This window comes from Microcaecilia unicolor, chromosome 10 (genome assembly GCF_901765095.1).
Source record: "Microcaecilia unicolor chromosome 10, aMicUni1.1, whole genome shotgun sequence".
In the NCBI taxonomy this organism is placed as follows: domain Eukaryota; kingdom Metazoa; phylum Chordata; class Amphibia; order Gymnophiona; family Siphonopidae; genus Microcaecilia; species Microcaecilia unicolor.
This window is the reverse complement of record NC_044040.1, coordinates 32905838-32925187: the sequence shown is the minus strand read 5'-3', so window position 1 is coordinate 32925187 and position 19350 is coordinate 32905838. Positions and strand designations below refer to the sequence as shown.

Here is a 19350-nt window from a genome sequence, read left to right as displayed (position 1 = left end):
TTTGCTCTTGGGAATTTATATAGACTTAGCAAAATTATACAAAATTATATAAACTAAAAATGAAGTGGATCTGTAAAGATCAGAAACTAGAATGAGATATTAAAGCTCACTTTGTACAAATGGCCTCAGTAGCACGCAAGTCCACCAATGAAGAACACCACAGTCTTGCACAGACCATTGAACTAGGATTATATTTTAGACACAAAGTTGCATTACCTACTTGAAATAAAATGAATTTTTATAGCGTGCATTCTGATGCTGAAAATATAGGAAAACTAGGAAAATCCATTTTTCAACAATGAAGACAAGCAGGTTCATTTTGAGAGCTCTATTTCCACTAGAGTTGAAAACTTAGGGTCCAGTTTACTAAGCAGCACCAGAGGTGCGTTAGCGTTTTTAGTGCGTGCTAACTATGTAGGCACCCACAATATTCCTATGGGTGCGTACACAGTTAACACGTGGTAATTTTGTGCACACGATAAAAACACTAGCACACCTTAGTAAACAGGGTCCCAAATCTACCATTTTACATTTTGAAGAAAAGACTCCCTGGCCCATAGTCTATTAGAAATGACACTGTCTGTTGGAAAGAGAAAATCTTGATTGACATATCTGAAATCCTAACCTTAGTATTACATTTATTTATTTGTTGCATTTGTATCCCACATTTTCCCACCTATTTGTAGGCTCAATGTGGCTTACAATTTTCCATCATAGCATACGCCATTCCAGAATACAGATACAATTGGAATTGTGAAGAAAACATGGATGACATAATAAACAATCAGGTAAAAAGAGAAAACATTCAGTTGGTATTACATATAGGACAAGGAAGACATAGTAATAGTAAACACTCCGGTGTAAGGAATATTAAATAAGTGATGGTGTATTACAGCTCCTGCTATGAATCATTATGGCATGTCTTGTGAGTCTTCAGTGCTTTACGGAGGTTATTTAGGTTGTGAACTATTTTCAGGTCAGGTGGTAAAGCATCCACATCTGTGAACTCATGTATGAAAAACTGGACGCATGTATTAATCTGTATTTTAGACCTTTCCAGCTGGGGAAGTGAAGATTTAGGAATGTGCGTGCTGATCTTTTAGCATTCCTGGGTGGTAAATCAACAAGGTCCGACATGTAGGCCGGGGCATCTCCGTGAATTATTTTATGCACCAGAGTGCAAACTTTGAACGTTATCCGTTCTTTAAGAGGAAGCCAGTGTAGCTTTTCTCTTAGGGGTTTGGCACTTTTGTACTTTGTTTTTCCAAATATAAGTCTGGCTGCAGTTATAGTTTAAGTTATACTTTTTTTTTTTTTTTACCACACAATCAAATTACCTGACAACAAAAATACAGCAAAATGAATCATTAAAGCCCTCAACTAGTTCTACAGTGTTATGAAGGTCATTTTAAAAGCATCTCTACACGGAAATGGTAGCATTTATACATGCACATAGATTATATGTTTAAACAGTGATCTCAGAAAGCAGCTGGAAATGACCGTGATGCTGAAACTTGAAGGAGATGTGCCATAGACGTGATTTGGGTGATTTTAAAGACTACATAAGTATTTCCCATTTTACAATTGGAATATATATGCCAATGAATTTCAGCCTTGGCTTTCGCACCTGTTCTGAAGCGAGCACAACTTTAATAAAAGTGCTCAATTTGGTGAGTTCTTGACTTTATAAAATATGCACATGAGGCTGCTCTATTTTTCTGCACAAACTTTTGCACAATTACGCCTCCTATTGCCCATGTCCACAAATACATATGTTCTTGCCAGCTTCCTATGTATTTTACAAAAGGTTCCATGTTTGGCAGAGTCTTTTGTAAAATACTGGGGAATTGTCAACTCCCTGACCTGAATGTGCCACTTCCTCTCTCAATGACCTATGCAAAATGGACCGTCAATGTATCATAAACTGTTATGCTCATGGAGAATTAACGAATGGAAATACTTTCTAAAAAAAAAGGCACTTACCCATTGCCTAGCAAACTGGACCGTGTCATGGAAAACCAAAAACCGAAAACAGAGGTGGCAGGGAGATGAATATGAAAATGATGAAATAAAAAAACAAAAGAAAACAAAATTGTGAAATACCATGGAACCTAAAGAAATAAGAAAGACAGCTATCTGAGGTAAACATTGGGGTCAACATTCAAACACCCGCTAAGAGGGCAATAAAAACAGTTAAATTCACCCAGATGTTCAGTGGCATTTATCTCGCTAAAAATGCAGCCAAATACCCAACTTAGGGGGTCTTCTGTTAACTAGCTAGCATGGGTTTTACTGCATGGTAGAAGTCAGTGCAGACCAGGTTAACCTCTACTACACATTAAACCCAGCAGCGTGCTAAGCTGCTTAACACAGGTAGGAGTGGAAACGGGGCGTGACGGTTGGAAGAGTGGCTGTATGTGACAACTAGTGCATGACATACAAGCTGTCATGACTGCTGATAGCATGGCTGCACCTAGCGCCTCCTGAAGGGGAAACACTAAGTGCAGCCCCCACTACTGGAGTCTTCTGCAGTGGCATTGTGACCTGCACATCTGATGCCCCTCCCAGACACCCCCTCCATCCCATCAGCCCCTCCCCAAAGTCAAAACCACATCTACCTGATACCCCCTTGATCTGATTCCCTCCTGCAGTCTAATCCCCATCCCCCAACACCACCTCAATCCAATAAGCACCCTGAAGTCGCATAACCCTGCCTGAGGTTAAAAAACCCCCCACCCCCTGGCTACCAGTTCCTTCCCCCAGGGTCCGACCCTTATATGAAAGGAAACCAACTAGTGGTAATAACGTGAGACTACCGAGGTGTTGGTGGTGCTATTTTGGATCCCAGCGCAGTACTCGGCAGAAGCAGAGGTGCCCTCTCCTGCCCAGACCCATAACAAATACCAATGGTGACCCTCTGGAAAAAGCTGGGGATGGCGAGGGGAGGGGGGGGGGAGGGAGTTGACATCAGGGGCAGGCTTTTTTTTTTTTTTTACCTCAGTGGCAGGGTTTGGGACTGCCAGGGGCTGAATAGATCGAGGTGGGCTGTCAGATGATGGGGGATCGGTCTGCAGGGGACTGATCAGATTGAAGGGGGTTTGGGGGATGCAGTTTTTTTTTACACTGAGGGAGGTTGTTGGGGGGGGGGGATGGGGTTTTGACTACAGGAGGCTGATTGAAGGGGAGAGATGTCTGTGGTTGGGGGTGCGCCGCTGAATCAGTGCGTTATGGTTTCATTATTTTTCAGTCAGCCCACCCCACGATATACGCAGGGCCAGACAGTGTGCGAGTACCTACACTAACAGGCACAGCACGTGACATGGTGCACATACCCAGTGAAAAAGAAATAATGGTGCCACAGTGGCACACCTCCAGCAGACATTTCTCCCTTTGATCTGGTCAACTCCTCCTGCTCCACACCCTCCTATCCAATTAGCCCCCCCCACAGTCAGATGCCCCAGACAGTGACTTTACCCAAGTGCACAAATGTAGTAACAGTTACTGTACTGGCATAAAAGTCTATGTTGAATTGTGTGCTAACTGCATGCCATGTTAGGGAGTAGGAGTTGGGTGTGTAATGGGCATAGAATGGGTGTGGATCACACACTGCAGTTCACACATGGTATTTTCCATCTGCTTTCACTGTTCAATAAGCATAAAAAGCAGTTAAGTGCATCCATGCTAATTGCCAATATACTTACCATGCAATAAAGAACTTATCTGTGTAGTAACTGCATGATGACATGCTGGGACAAGCCCAAAGCAGACAGTGCATGGCCTTTCCACGTGCTAATTTTTGCATTTAACATGTGTTTGTGAAAAAGCTTAGCACAGTTTAGTAAACAGGCTCTGAATTTAGTTGCATGAAAGGGTGAATTTTGAATGGCTAAGGATTATTGGGCTAACACCCATTTTCAGCATGGTAAATCGCTTGAATATTGATCTGCAAGTCCAATCAACAGTAATTATATGCAATTACGCAGTCACAAGGATGTAAAACTCACAGAAAAATAAATCTTAAAAAAAAAAAAGCAACAGAACAGTGAAGGTGGACGAATGATTAAAAAAGATAACTATAACCAATGGAAAAGATTGCAAGTAGCAATACCACTCCTTCAAGGCTGCCTGAACAAACTGAACTAAATTTTACAACAGAGAAATCAAATTTTATATCAAGTTTTGATTTTTGTTTTCCACAGCGTGACTTTTGATTTATCCTAGAGTCCAGAAACAGTTCCATAACATCACCTACCTCCAGTCCTCCATCGAGAATGCAGAGTTTTGCACTTTGCTTCTTGGCATCCACTAACACATTAAGCATTGTGCATACAGAAGCAGGTATGCGCAGGTCTGTTGATTTGCTCATCTTCTGCAGCTTGAGTTCAAATGCAATTCGAGTTCTATTTATCAGGAGAAAAAAAAAAAGCAAGATAACCTAGCAGACACAAAACAGTCAAAATTCCAGACAACTGATGTGTGGTGTGCAAATGCTCAGAGCACTTTACTGTGAACTATACAGCAAAATACCGTGCTGTCCAATATAGCATTACAAAGACAGTGGATTTTTTTCTTATGCTTCTCAAGGTTGTACATTGACTTGTTCAAGGGGTTAGATGCCTGTTAGTTGCAAATATGAAACATTCAACAATATGCTTCAGAAAAGGTCAATGGTAAGAGCTTTACCGCCTCCGTGAAAAGGAAATTCATCTCTCTATTTTTCGTCTGTTCATTCTATGTTGCTCTACCTACAGTGACTTAAGCAGCAAAAAAACCCACTGATGTCACTGCCATACAATACACAAGCTATATTTTCAGGAAAGAAATATGATTGTAGAGAACAAAGCAGTAATTTGGGATGACTATTATGGTGCAAATAATAATAATAATAATAATAAAAGCTATGAACACTGTGTGTACTTGTTTTTCCCCTATAACATGTCACTTACAGAAAGTCTTTAATAAATATCATAAGGGAAGATACAGTGAGACATAGCCAAAGCAAAATGTCAAAGACCATGAATAAAGTCATTATATGAATTAATTCTGCCTAACCAATATTTTGTAAATATGCACATAACCTACGTGGTACGTATTTTGCAGGTGGGTATATACATGGCCAGACCATAGACCTCTCAGTTACGTGCTAATCTTCGGGATTTAGAAGAACGCACTAACACCAGCTCTATGGTTGGCATAAGTGCTTGTGCAATAGGCACATATCTAAGTGATTACATTAATATTCGATGAAAGGAAAATAGGCAGCTACTTCCTTTGTACTGTAGAGCAGGGGAGTAGCTAGTATGGGGCCACGGGGGCCTGGGCCCCCGTTGATTTGCCCCTGGACCCCCCTGCCGCCGCCTACCTTTGCTGGCGGGGGACCCCAATCCCCGCCAGCCGAGGTCCTCTTCTTCCCAATCCCGCGCAAGGCTTCGTTCTGTTTCTGTGAGTCTGACATCTGACGTCAGACTAGAACAAAGCCTTGCGCGAGATTGGGAAGAAGAGGACCTCGGCTCAGCTGGGGCAAAGTTGGTGGGGGGTTAGCAATGGCGGAGGGGGCTAAAATGTGCCCCCTCACTTGGGCTCTGGACCCCCCTCCCGCCGAAGTCTGGCTACGCCCATGCTGTAGAGTCTGTGCCAATCAAGCACCCTCTGGGTACTTATTCATAGGTGCCCTGTTGTCGAACTTCCTTCAAAGTGCTCTGGAAGTTGCTATGAAAATGAAAAAGATGGTTTGTTTATGTTATATATTCTAATTCTCTCAGGGGTCCTTTTACTAAGCTGCGCTGAAAAATGGGCTGTGCTGGTGTAGGCGCATGTTTTGGGCACACGCAGATCCATTTTTCAGCGCGCCTGTTAAAAAAAAAAAAGGCCTTTAAAAAAATTTACCAAAAATGGACGTGCGGCAAAATAGACAGTGGTAAGGTCTCACACGGTAACCGTACGGTAATCGTCTATGCGCGCAGGATGACAATTACCGCCCGATTTCCGCCGCGCGCAGGAAAATAAAACTTTTTTTCTGGCACGCGTAAAAAAACAAAATTTCCGTTCGGGCCATGCGGTAGCCAGGTGGTAACTCCAAACTGATGTGCATTATGTGCCTACATGGCTTAGTAAAAGTGCCCCTTAAAGAGGTGCTGCCATGTTGATATCTCATGCTATGCTTGAGAGACACATACAGCCGTGAGAGTACTACAGCTTCTGCTGCTGCCTCTGCCACTGGATTTGCTCCCCCCCCCACCACCTTAAAAGCTGCTGCTGAAACCACCACTAACTCCTCCCCCCCTCCGCCTGAAAAATCAAGTGCTACTGAAGCGCCATTTCTTGAATGCAAAACATGGTTTATAAAATTACCCCTTTATTGGGCACACAGGGGGGCACGGTGTAATTCTATGTGGGTACCTTCATTTAGGCACCCCAAAACTATACAGTGAGCGCCTATTCTATAACAGCATTTGGGCACCAGAATATCCATTATAGAATACTAGTGCAACCCAATACCGGGACATCTAAAACCAGGGCTTTTTTTGAGGGGGTACTTGGGGGTACTGAGTACCAACACCTTTTTCATTGTTTGCTAAAATTGACCCATGGCTCTACACACAAATTGTGCCTTGTCATAGATTCTGTGACTGGTTGCAGGGGGCCTGGCTATTGTGGGGTGGGTCCCTCAGTAATCACCCCATCCCTGAAGGGTGGCCTGGCATTTGAGTACCAGCACCTTTTTCGCTAGAAAAAAATGCACTGTCTAAAACCTAGGTGCCCACAGTTTCACCAGCAACAGACCTATCATAACTGTGTGCAAGGGCACATATAATTTACAGTATTCTGTATGCAATGCATGTAAGTGGCAGCATCGCCTATATCTTCCATGCTCTGCTCATCCAGAACAGTACTTAGCTGATTTGCTGCCACTTACCCGCGAAAGTGCTGATGTCCTGTACATTTATGCATGCAAGTGGCACCCTAAATAGGGAGCCCAGTTACAGACTTGCCCTTATCACGTCTAACTTCTGCTGTTTATTAAAACAATACCCATAAATAATATCATTGCACCCATCAAAACTGTTTCATAAAACATCTAACCTTTTAACACATGCCTCTATCATATCACTGGCCATCAGTTTAAGTCGTTGTTCTAAATGGTGTGCAAATTCTGCTTCTGGCCAATGTAGATCAAAAACAAACATCTGCAGTGCATCCAGTTTCCAAAAAAGATCTTCTGAAGTTGATGAACCATTGCTAAAAGAAAAGAAAAACCTTTTATTATGAAAATGATCTTTAAAAACCCATTTTTAATCACATCCATGGCCACCATTCCATTACCAGAGTCCTGTATATGGTGTATTTGGATTCCATGTAGGCTGCTATTGTTCATAACCTTCTGTAAGCATAAAGGTCCATTCTTCCAGTGATGGCAGCTGATATAATCTACTCTTAACATTTATACTCAGTGCCGGCATTGGGGAGGTGCAACCAGGACAAGTGCCCTGAGACTCCATGCCACAGAGTACCCCAAGCCAGATGGATTATTTTGGGGCCCCTTTCCAAATTTCTGCTCTGAGCCCAAGCATGTCTAACATTGGCCCTTATTTGTCCTTACTACCATCTCCCTTTTGATTCTTTCCTGCTTCCTGTCTGCATCTCTTACCTCCTTCAAGTATGCTTCTGCTATTCTACCCTCTGAATTATAGATCTATCTTTCCCTCTTCTGTACCTCTGTTTTCCTTACTCCTTGTGAGACTCCTCCTTCCTTTCTATGCTCCTCTGTGTGTTATAAGATCCTTGTGTGCCAATTTCTACAACAGATATCCTCAAAAATTGAGACCATCCTCAGAGTTGAACAAGCATTCCCACCTATAAGGAATGACTTTCAGAAAAACCCCGAAGATAACCATCGTGCCACTGGCCTGGTTCCAAGTCAAAAGTACTTCCAAGATGAGTTGTTAGTCATTGAAACATTGCCCCTGAACTGATAATTCAGAGCCCAACTAGGGGAGGAGATAAGCACATGGAGGAGACGGACCAATGGGCATCTATATGGCTCAGTGGGGGCTCCAACTTTGTTCAACTTGCTAATGATACCTGCCACTCAGGCTTCATCTTTCCTCTTTCTAGACTAGACCTTGAATAATGATAAACCTGATACACTGCTGCATCACATAGGGGCTCACATTAAGGCCTAGCAAAATGCTATCCACTACATGTTATTTTCACGGTCCCAGCACCAAAGAATACTGTAGCCTTTACATGGGTGGCCAGAGACTAAAATAATAGTCTCTGACCAATACATCAGGCTATCCAGACTGAATCCCGTCATTTCAGAAACACCTAAAGGGAATTCAAGCAAAGATCAAATCTTGAGTCAACTTGCTAGCCAAGCTTGTTGGATTCATATGGATAGCTGTAGCTACCAAGGAAGAACAATCCTTCACGCAAAGCACAAAACATCAAGAAACAGTAGCGACGACAAAAACACAAAAGAACAAGCAATGGTGCTCAGCTCTTGCTTTTTCACATACAGCAGTAGAATATTGCATACTTGCCAGACATCTTGTTGACAGTCAGCTGAATTCAACCATATGCTTTATAAATGGCGCTCTCCATGCCACTCTTAACCCCTTGCTTCCAGCTCTTGCAAATGTCACTTCCTCAAATATCCATTTCCTGATAACAACCTGTTGAACTTGGTTGAAATCATTCATCCTATACTTTACCTACGAATCCACATTGATTTATCTAACCTACCAAAGGCCTGCCTTTGCTCATGACACTCTATCTGCAGATACCCAGTTTTTGATCGAAAAGGTATCATGGAAAATCAAAACCAAATCCTTTGCATCAAACTCTACTCATTAACTTGCTGGCTCTAAACGATCATGAGAAAGATCCTAGATAATCACATTCAAGATAGGCATGGTTGTGATAATGTGCCAGCATTCTTACCTGGGCTAATGCCAGTCTCAACTGGAAGTAAGTATTCTGAAGTCTGAGAGCTAGAAAGGTCTTATGTGTGTATCTGGATGAACGGGTGTTTATAGACAGGCATTTGGGCATCTAAGGTAACTCTTGTTCATAAGCAATCCAAAAGATCTTATTTCATGATGTCACAAATATTTGTTTTTGGCAAAATAATTTTGATATATTTCTACATAACATTTCTTAGTCGGTAAAATGTGAAACAAATCTTATTATTCATGATACAAGGGATAGATATCCAAAGAATTGTCTTGGGCATTATAATCTTCCAGATCAGGATGGGCTGGAGTGGGCTTCAATAGCAATTCTAGTACCTGGATATTTGGGGAAGTAATGCTAGTGCCAGGCTGACCTATACAGTCTGTCTTGAAAATGGCAAAAGATTACTTTTCAAATACGTCAAGAACTAAACCACCTAAATCTGAGAACTAGTCACAACTAATCAGTGGTTTTTCTACTGTGTGGCTTTATTGTAAATGTTTCTTCAGAAACAGAAATTTTTTTATATAAATTTTTAAAAAATTTTAAACTTTTTCCTATTCTCTTGAGTAAATGAGATTTCAAAGAGGGAAAATGCCTCTGTATGTCGGCGGTCTGAATATTATTGTGTTTTACAGACTCGTTGAACAGCCTCTCTTCAATGGCAAAAAACCCTCTATTTTCTTGTCTTAAAAATCATTGAGTATAGCATATATATTGCAATATGTTGAAATACTGCAAATAGCATATATCAGCACAAATATCAAAAGTATTGAAAAATATCAAACTTATATATTTGAATCATCTTCTCTTAATGATCTCAGCAAATGGGTCCAGTTTCGCTCATTAATTTCATTGGGCTTCATCGGGGAAATCCATATTTTATTGCTGATATTCTATTTCACTTCTCAACACTTCTTCTTCATATATGTGGTGCTATACTTCTCATGACAATTTGTACGGCAGCTTCTTCCTTCCTTTTTATTTTTAAATATTTTATTTATAACGTATGAAAACATCTTACAAGTTAACACTTGCTTAAAGAAATAAAAATGTAAAGGAACCCCCTCCCCCCCACACAAGAGGATTGTGAAAAATTGCAAGACGACCTTATGAGATTGGGAGACTGGGCATCCAAATGGTAGATGATGCTTAATGTGAGCAAGTGCAAAGTGATGCATGTGGGAAAAGAGGAACCCGAACAATAGCTACATAATGCAAGGTTTCACGTTAGGAGTCACCGACTAGGAAAAGGATCTAGGAGTCATCGTTGACGATACCTTGAAACCCTCTGCTCAGTGTGCTGCGAAGGCAACGAAAGCAAATACTGTAGAATGTTTGGTATTATTAGGAAAGGAATGGAAAATAAAAACGAGGATGTTATAATGCCTTTACATCGCTCCATGGTGTGACCGCACCTTGAATACTGTGTGCAATTCTGGTCACTGCATCTCAAAAAAGATGTAGTGGAATTAGAAAAGGTACAGAGAAGGGCGACGAAAATGATAAAGGGGATGGGATGACTTCCCAATGAGCATAGGCTGAAAAGGCTTGAGCTCTTCAGCCTGGAGAAAAGACAGCTGAGGGGAGACATGGCAGAGGTATATAAAATACTGAGTGGAGTGGAATGGGTAGACGTGAATCGCTTGTTACTCTTTCCAAAAATACTAGGACTAGGGGGCACGCAATGAAGCTAGAAAGTAGTAAATTTAAAATGAATCGGAGAAAATATTTTTTCACTCAATGTGTAATTAAACTCTGGAATTTGTTGCCAGAGAATGTGGTAAAAGCAGTTATCTTAGCGGGGTTTAAAAAAAGGTTTGGATAGCTTCCTAAAAGAAAAGTCCATAAGCTGTTATTAAAATGGACTTGGGAAAATCCACTGCGTATTTCTGGGATAAGCAGTTTAAAATGTATTGTACTGTTTTGGGATCTTGCCAGGTACTTGTGACTTAGATTGGCCACTGTTGGAAACAGGATAATGGGCTTGATGGACATTCGGTCTGTTCCAGTATGGCAACACTTATGTACTTATCCAATCTATAGAAACTAACTTCATACGCTCTTCCTTAGACCTCAATTAAAGAGGGGGAGTGAAATAAAAATAAGGAGATCAATATTAGGAAACAAACATAGGAAAGGCTTAACCCAATTAATCCCACATATACTTCATAGCTTTAACCAGTTGTTTCCCACCGGAAAGTTTCTTCATATCCAAAAAGGTTCTCAATTGTTCTGGTACAAAAAACAAAACATACTTTATACCTAAATACCGAACTAAACATTTGCATGGATATGCCAGTAGAAAAGACGTACCAAGAAATAACTTTCTCCTACCTTGTGTAACCTTCGTTACATCTGGATATATCCAAATTCTATGACCACAAAGGGGTACTTGAGAATTTCTAAAATACAATCTCATCACTGCATTAAGATCTTGCTCCAATACAAATGAAGCAATCATGCCCCTCAATCAGAAACCTCGGTCAATGAATCTTCCAGCATTGCAGATAAATCTTGAATTCCAGTCTCTTGTGTCTAAACTGGATCACCAGGCCCCCACTGGCACTGCCCCAGTGATTGTCTTTATTTCAAGAAACTAGTTAATACATCTGTTTTCCCATGTATTCACTTAATTCTTTTCTCTCTTCTGCTTTATTTAATTTGAATTTACTTTCACTGTTTGAATTAGTAGATGCATGTGTGATTTTTATGATATATTCCCTGCATTTTTATAAATTTGGATATGAAGCACCCTGGGCTCTGTTCTGTCTAAGTAAATAAAATAAATAACTTCCACATCAGAGATCTATAAATAGTAGTAATCACCTCAAATCTGGGGCATTTGCTATGGCACTGGTGAATTAAGAGCCTGAGGCAAATCTGTAAGCCCTTAATTCCTCCCATCAGGCATTAAGTACTAGGAAGATTGTCAGCCATTACTATAATAAATCTCATGGGAGTAGTATACAATGCCAGAATGGGAATCCTGTATTTTAACTTCTTGACATCCAATCATCTCTTCTTGCAACAAAATTAGCCCTCCTTGCTACTTTTAGTTTAGTTACAGTGTAGGGCTTTTCCTAATTTCCAGCAATCAACGACATTCGCTGGGGGCTACTTTAGTAATCCGCAATTAGTAACAGAGACAATAAATTGGAAAATCCAAGCAACTACCACACATTGCAGTATGTACACTTGTCAGCAATGAAAAGGGTTGTGATACTCTGCAACAGGGCTGATTCACTCCAACTCCACTTAATATATCCCAAATTCATTGTCAGACAACTAGAATTCAATTGTTAACAGGAACAATGGCGCATAATAACAATAAGTAAAGTTGTCAGAACAGACTAGCAGCTAATTTATTTTGCAGAATATCATGCATGTGGTACTATGATACTAAATAACCAGTGCTGTTACTATACTTCATATGTAATTTTTGAAACCGAAATAAGGACATCATAGCTTTTTATTTTTAAGCTTACAGTTTTAGCATGGTTAACGTGCATTAAAAACGTTAACGCGCCTATAACCCTGCTTAGTAAACAGGGCCCTTAGTATGTGAAATGATGAATAAGGGGCCCTTTTACTAAACTGTCTTAAGCACTTACCCCTGGATTCTATAAAGGTCACCCAAATTTACGTGCCAAAATCTGGGCACAATCCTGAGATGTGCGCACAACTTAATTGGTTAACGAGCCAGTTAATGGCAATAACTGGGTGCTAACAATTATTGATGTTAGTTGACACCAATTAGGATTTACATATGCAATTGCCTACGTGTGATTCTATAAAATAATGCACCTAAATTTCCTCGTGCACATTCCAAAAAGAAGGGGGCATAGCCATGGGAGGGGCACGGACATTCACAAACGTTACGTGCAGTGTTACAGAATTGTGTGTGTGTGTGGTGGGGGGGAGGGGGGGTGCACACCCAACTTGCATGCTAGGATTTACACCTGGTTACAGCAGGCAATATGTCCTGGCACCTTATTATAGTCATGAGAATCAGCACTACGCTACAGAGGCATAGCCAGACAACAGATTTTGGGTGGGCCTAGGCAAGAAGTGGGTGGGCACCAAGTGTTCCCTTCACCCCCCCCCCCCAAAAAATTTTTTTTAATCTCAGCTGGTGAAAAAACGCTCTTTTCCACATGGCAGTTTGTAGCAGGCATGCGCTGAAAGCTGAGCATGCGCAGGTGCTGGTATTGTGGACAGTAGCGTTTTCGTTACCATCAGAGGGAAGTCTTCAGCTGGCAGAACTTGGGATCCCCACCGGCTACCGTTAAACGTGTGCTAATGTTGGGTGGGTCTGAGCCTTAAGGGCCCACCCAGGCCCACCTGTGGCTACGCCACTTCTATGCTATAAAAGGCGCTCATCTCAGAGTGCTTTTTACAGAATAGTTCTGAGCACCGATTTTTCCTAGCATCCAAATTTAGGTGCCATTTGTTAAATACTGGGGGAGATGCTCAAAGCAAAGCAGGCTTGCAAAGCTTCATTTTGATTGGTTTTTGCCAGTCTAAATAAAACGTTAATATGTTCCTAATGCACAAAGGCTTTCAGCGCTGCTTTTATTGTGCACGCAAGCAGTACCCGAAAGCTCTATGCAAACAAGCTCGCCAGTATTTAAAGGAGACTATTAGTGATTCCTTCCAATACTCAGAGAAACGGCACATGGAAACCCCATGCCCCACCGACTAAAACCTACCGACAGCTCCGAAGCTAGATTGGAAGACCGGTTTGCTCTGAGTTAAAGATTTGCTCCCCTCATCAGTTTGAACTTGTAGCCATGCCTCCTAAGTAAGCATGGCTGCATGGCACACCTCCCCGCACCAATTTTGCCACCAGAACAGCTTCTGCTCCTCAATCACCACTTTGATCCCCACCAGGCCAGGAGTCTGTGAAAAAAGTCTCCGGGGTAAGGGGCAGAACAGAGCCCAGCATTTGCAGTGCCCACTGACTGGGCATATGCACAAGAGCTATTCCATTTCTTTCTCCCCCCCCCCCCCCCAACTGTATGGCATCTTTTCCACCATTCCTTCCACCCAGGCCCATCATGTCTCCCCCTCTCTTCCCCTCCCTCTGATCCTCTGATTCAGCATCTCGCCCCCTTTTCCCCAGGTCCACCACCTCTCCCTCTCTCATCCCTCCTTGCCTCCTGTTGTCCAGTATTCCTCTCTGTCCCCTCCACTCCATGGGCCCACATTCTCTCCCTAGCTCCTGTTGTCCAGCTTCTCTCTCTCTCCCTCCCCTCTGTCCCCACGCTGTCATCTCTCCATCTAGTTGTCTCCTGGTCCAGCATTTCCCCCCTCAACCTCACCTTATACCTTAAAACAAAACATTTTTTTCTTCACAGGAGTTGCTGGCATGGCAGTGATTCTTATACAATGCTTTTGGTCAGCTCTTGCCCTTTTCCTCTTCCACATCCTACCTCCTCTGACATAATTTATATCTTATTTAAATTTTATATACTACTTATCCACAAAAGCGACCACAGCGGTTTACAATAATTACAACTAAAAAAGGAAAATAGTTCAGTACAATCATACCAGATTATTCAATCCAATTCTAAAACTCATATTAAAAATGTAAAATATAAAGGTTAAAAAAACAAACAAACAAAAAACTAAGCTAACTCCTCTGGAAGAGCAGCCTAAGGAAAAAAGTAAGATTTAAGAAGACGCTTAAAACATGATAACGATTCCATTTCTCAAAGAACTCATGGAAGATCATTCTGCAATGTTGGTATTGGCAAAAATCTGGGGCTGGCCACAAGTAGTGTATTAGAATCACTGATATGCCAGTGACTGCTGTGAAGAAAATTACATTTTAAGATATTCTAGGGGAGGGGAGGAGGAAAGGGGGAGATGTTGGGCTGGATGAGGGAGGAGATGCTGAACCACAGGGGTCCCTTGTAGCTCCAGGGGAGCTGCCCTGTTTGCCCTCCCCTAACACTGGCCTTGTGTAGCAGTAGTCATTTAGGACTAGAGTTTATATATCACTCCTAAAAAAATTGGTGCTGAAATAAAATTCGCTTAAGTGTATTTTATAAAGTACGCCTTAATTTAGGTGTACTTTATAGAATAAGCCTAAATTTCCATGAGGTATACAGAATACGCTGAGCACTGGTCCGCGCAGCTAAATTTAGCCACAGGCAATTATGCCAAGTAAAACTTGGTGGAAATCCCAACGCCTAAATTAGGCACGGTCCGGATGTATTATATAACAGCGTACACAGATTTTACAAATGATGACCTGCTCATGTCATGCCTACTTTTCAACTGTGACTTAGAATTTACACACAGCACATTATGGAATATGCTTAGATAGTTCTGCGTGTAAATTCTAATTAATGCCAATTAGTGTCAATTTCTTGTTAATTGGCAATTATTGGCACTGACTGGCTTGTTAATTTAATTGCACTCGCAAATACAGAATATGGCTGTATTTGATGTGCAACGTAAGTCGCGCTATATAGAATCCGGGGGTTAGATGGTAATTTTAAAAAGTGGCTGCAAGAATACACCTATTTGGAGCACCTAATATAATAATTTGCACCTCCAACGTTCTGAAGCTGACTCCGTGGCAGTGTGGCAGTGAAGCCGTGTAGTGTTCGTAAGGTTCGTAATCGCCCTGCCCTTGAGGGAACTCTGTATAGTTGCCAGGGAAACAAACGCGACATCAGAAGGAGAAGGGACCAACCACAGGCAATCGTACTTGCTCTCACTGCCCCACCCTCGGAGGGAAGGGAAGGCTGCATATTATATTCACCCACCGGAAGTTCAATCCCTCCCTTCGAGTTCCAGGGTCGTCGTCCGTCCGTCCCCCCTCCCTCCCTCCCAGTTCCAGGGTCGTCGTCCCTCCCTCCCTCCCAGTTCCAGGCCCCCTCCCTCCGAATTTTAAAAGTCATCCTGACTTCCCTCGTGCGGTAAAAAGCATGCAGGCTCGGCACTTACTTCAGTTTTCTCTTCTCTGTCTCTCAGCTCTGGTCCCACCCTTGCGGAAACAGGAAATGAGGGCAGGATCAGAGCTCAGAGACAGAGAAGGGAAAACTGAAGTGCCGAGCCTGCACGCTTTTTACCGCTGCTGCCGGCCGCCATAACCCCGATGAGGTAAGTCAGGATGACTTTTAAAATTCGGAGGGAGGGGGCCTGGAACTGGAAGGGAGGGAGGGAGGGTGGGACGATGACCATGGAACTCGGAGGGAGGGACGACGACCCTGGAATTGGGAAGAAGGGAGGGGGGACCCTGGAACTGGGAGGGGGAGGGAGGGAGGGGAGACGCTGGAACTTCCCTTAAAAACATTAATTGCAGAAGGTGATTACCTTGCTAGCGCCCGCTTCATTTCAATGAGAAACGGGCTTTTTCTACTAGTATTCTATAAAGAAAAACAGATGCCTACTTTTCTTTATAGAATATTATATTAATAGGTAAAAGGTCTGCCTATACTTTAAGTGCAAACATTTTTGCCACCCACAGAGCCAGTGTAAATGTTTGCACCTAGATTTTTAAATAACATGTGTTCATTACAGTATTCTATAATACACGCATGTAAATGTCTTCCCCACCCGTGTGAATGCCCAACTGCGAAGTATGCACCATCAAATATAGGTGTGCACTTACCGAATTATGTGTGAAACTGAGCATATATGGAGGCTGGCGGCAGCAGCTCAGGGACAGTGCCGGTGGCCGTTCAAAATGTAAGTTCTTTCGATGGGGAGGAGGTCTTCAGCTGGCGGAGCTTGTGGATCTTCGCCAGCACAGGTATTTCATTTACTCCGGGGGGGGGGGGGGGGGGGGGGGGGCAACAGGAGGGGAGGCAGAAAATAAATTTAGGTTCCGCTTTAGTTGGGGGTGGGGGCAGAGATTACTTTTTTGGGCCACCCACTTTGATCTCAGGGCTGCCCCTAAATCACAACGTCTGGCTACTAAACCCTTTAATGGGCTCTTATCACTGGCCTTGGTGTAAACCTGAAAAACAGCAGTGAAAAAACTCCAGGAGGAGAAAAAAATCCACTACTTCAAAAAACAGATATACCAAAACTAACACAAAAAAATCTTACTCACTTCATATGTGTTTCCCCAAACTGGTGCGGAAAATAAAAAGTAAACAAACTTCAAAATATTCCAACATGCACTAAGAATGAAAATCAAAAATCACTTATCTTCAGCTTTCAAAGTAAATGTTGACCTTCCGTAACCACATCTTCAATGACCGTCCTTTACAAGTCTTGTTCAAAATTTCCAAGCTGCACTTTCTACGACCCCGACAAGGACTCAGGACCCCCCCCTTTTTTTTCAAAATAACTGCATCAGGAGGAGGGGTGTCATACAAAATAAGTTCTTCAAAATGGTGCCGAGACTAAAACTCTCCTTTGGGAGTTTTTTCACTGCTGTTTTTCCCGTTTTACTGAGGCCAGTGGTAACAGCCCATTAAGAGGTTTGGTAAAAAAGTCTATGTCTCTCCCCAGGCAGTTGAGGCTTCAATTGTTAAAATTATTAGGGGTCCTTTTACAAAGGAGCGCTGAAAAACAGCTTGTGGTAGTGTAGGTGCGGGTTTTGGGCGTGCGCCAGTCCATTTTTCAGTGCACCTGTGAAAAAGGGCTTTTTTATTTTGGACGAAAATGGACATGCGGCAAAATCAAAATTGCACCATGTCCGTTTTGGGTCTGAGACCTTACCGCCAGCCATTGACCTAGTGGTATTTAAATCTTTTTATTAATAGTAACAGAGCTAATACAGAGTATGCTATGAAAAGAGACCATTACAAATTATCAATGTCATAACTCCAGTCACTATACAAATTTTCCATTTTATCCCCCCTCCCCCCTCCTCCCTCCCCCCCACCCCTCCCCCCCCTAATTACGTTTCAACAAATGTTATTGATGATATAACAAAGAATGCTTCCCCCAAGTTCAATATACAATGGATCGAAAACCTTAAACAAAGCAGACTAAGCAAAAGCTGACATTAACCACATTGATAAACTTTGTGACGTGCATGAACAGTCCCTCCCCCCTCCCCCTCCCAATACTTTAATAGCTCAAGGAGCACACAGATTATGATTCTATAACCAAACTCTCCTGGCCTTATACACTATAAGACCGCATACCCCTATCGCAAAGGACTGGTAGAGGGCCCGTGTTAGAAATTTAAAACGAATGAGAGGATTTTGTCTTATCACCTCCCATTCTTCTTTTGAGCCCCATTCTCAAGCCACGAAGCCCCCACAGAGAAGGAGAGAGAGAAGGGAAAAAAAAAAAAAAAAAAACCATTTAGTACTAAACTTCGTGCCCTTGGAGACAGGGACTGAACATAAGGCCCCCAGACCTCCAAAAAACCATTGACCTAGTGGTAAAGAATCTGGGCGGTAATGACCTACACGCGTCAAATGCCACTTGGTGGGCATCTGTAAATAAAAAAATATTTTTCAGATGCATGTATCGGACACGTACCAAAAATGAAATTAATGCAAAAGCCAGTCGGTAACTCCATTTTGGCATGCATTGGGTGCGTGTAGACGCTTATGCGGCTTAGTAAAAGGACACGTAAGGAATTTACACTCATGTTCTTTCCCAGCTAGTGTGAAAGCAAAACTATGGAATTGGTACCTTCATAAATCAGAAATAAAAGAAATGTTTTTAAAATTTTACATTGGTGCCGTTACTAAACCTCCACTACTCAAGCTGCAAAGGACTCAAATACAAATCAACCTACACATCCAGCTTCTCCTACATAAGCACACAAATGTGGAATGCATTACCAAAAGCTGTGAAAACCATGTACGGCCACCTGAACTTCCGGAAAGCACTAAAAACCAACCTGTTCAAAAAGGCATACCCATCCGACCCAATCTAAGTGCCTAAACCTCACAACACAACGAAACCCAAAGGTCGTAATAGACTTTATGCAAGTCTTCCCCTCTACAATTCCACAATGTGCCTATAACACATGAACCTTATTCTACAACTCTCTGTATTTGTTTCACTACCGGAAATGGCGATTGACTCTACGGTATTATGTAAGCCACATTGAGCCTGCAAATAGGTGGCAAAATGTGGGATACAAATGTAACAAATAAATAAATAAAATTACCCTCAAGGTGTCCACCTTTACAGCACACATCACGAATTTACTTAGCAATTATTTTATAATTTTTATATGTTTATAACTTTAAGGCACCCAAGGGCCCTATTTACTAAGCTGTGCAGTATGTGCACAAACTTTTTAGTGCATACTAAACATTAGCACGCAGTAATGCTACAAACACCCATAGGAATATAATGAGTGTCTCTATCGATAGAACGCACTAAAAAGTTAGCATGCACTCATTTTTAACGTGCACTAAAAAGTTAATGCGCCTTAGTAAACAGGGGTCTAAGTTTGAAAAG

The 19350-nt window shown here is 42.1% G+C and overlaps 1 protein-coding gene across 5 annotated transcripts in view; it reads right to left on the bottom strand.

Annotated features, from left to right (window-relative positions):
* CADPS2 (calcium dependent secretion activator 2) overlaps positions 1 to 19350 on the bottom strand; it is a 596794-nt gene that overhangs the window by 81187 nt on the left and 496257 nt on the right. For 4 of the 5 annotated variants that reach the window (XM_030215887.1, XM_030215888.1, XM_030215889.1 and 1 more), the window contains 3 exons: positions 7084 to 7239; positions 4253 to 4400; positions 1984 to 1998 (listed from right to left, as the gene is read on the bottom strand). In XM_030215887.1, the coding sequence (XP_030071747.1) occupies positions 1984 to 1998; positions 4253 to 4400; positions 7084 to 7239 (319 nt within the window). The remainder of the gene's footprint in view (positions 1 to 1983; positions 1999 to 4252; positions 4401 to 7083; positions 7240 to 19350) is intronic. The other variant, XM_030215891.1, reaches the window with a different exon arrangement.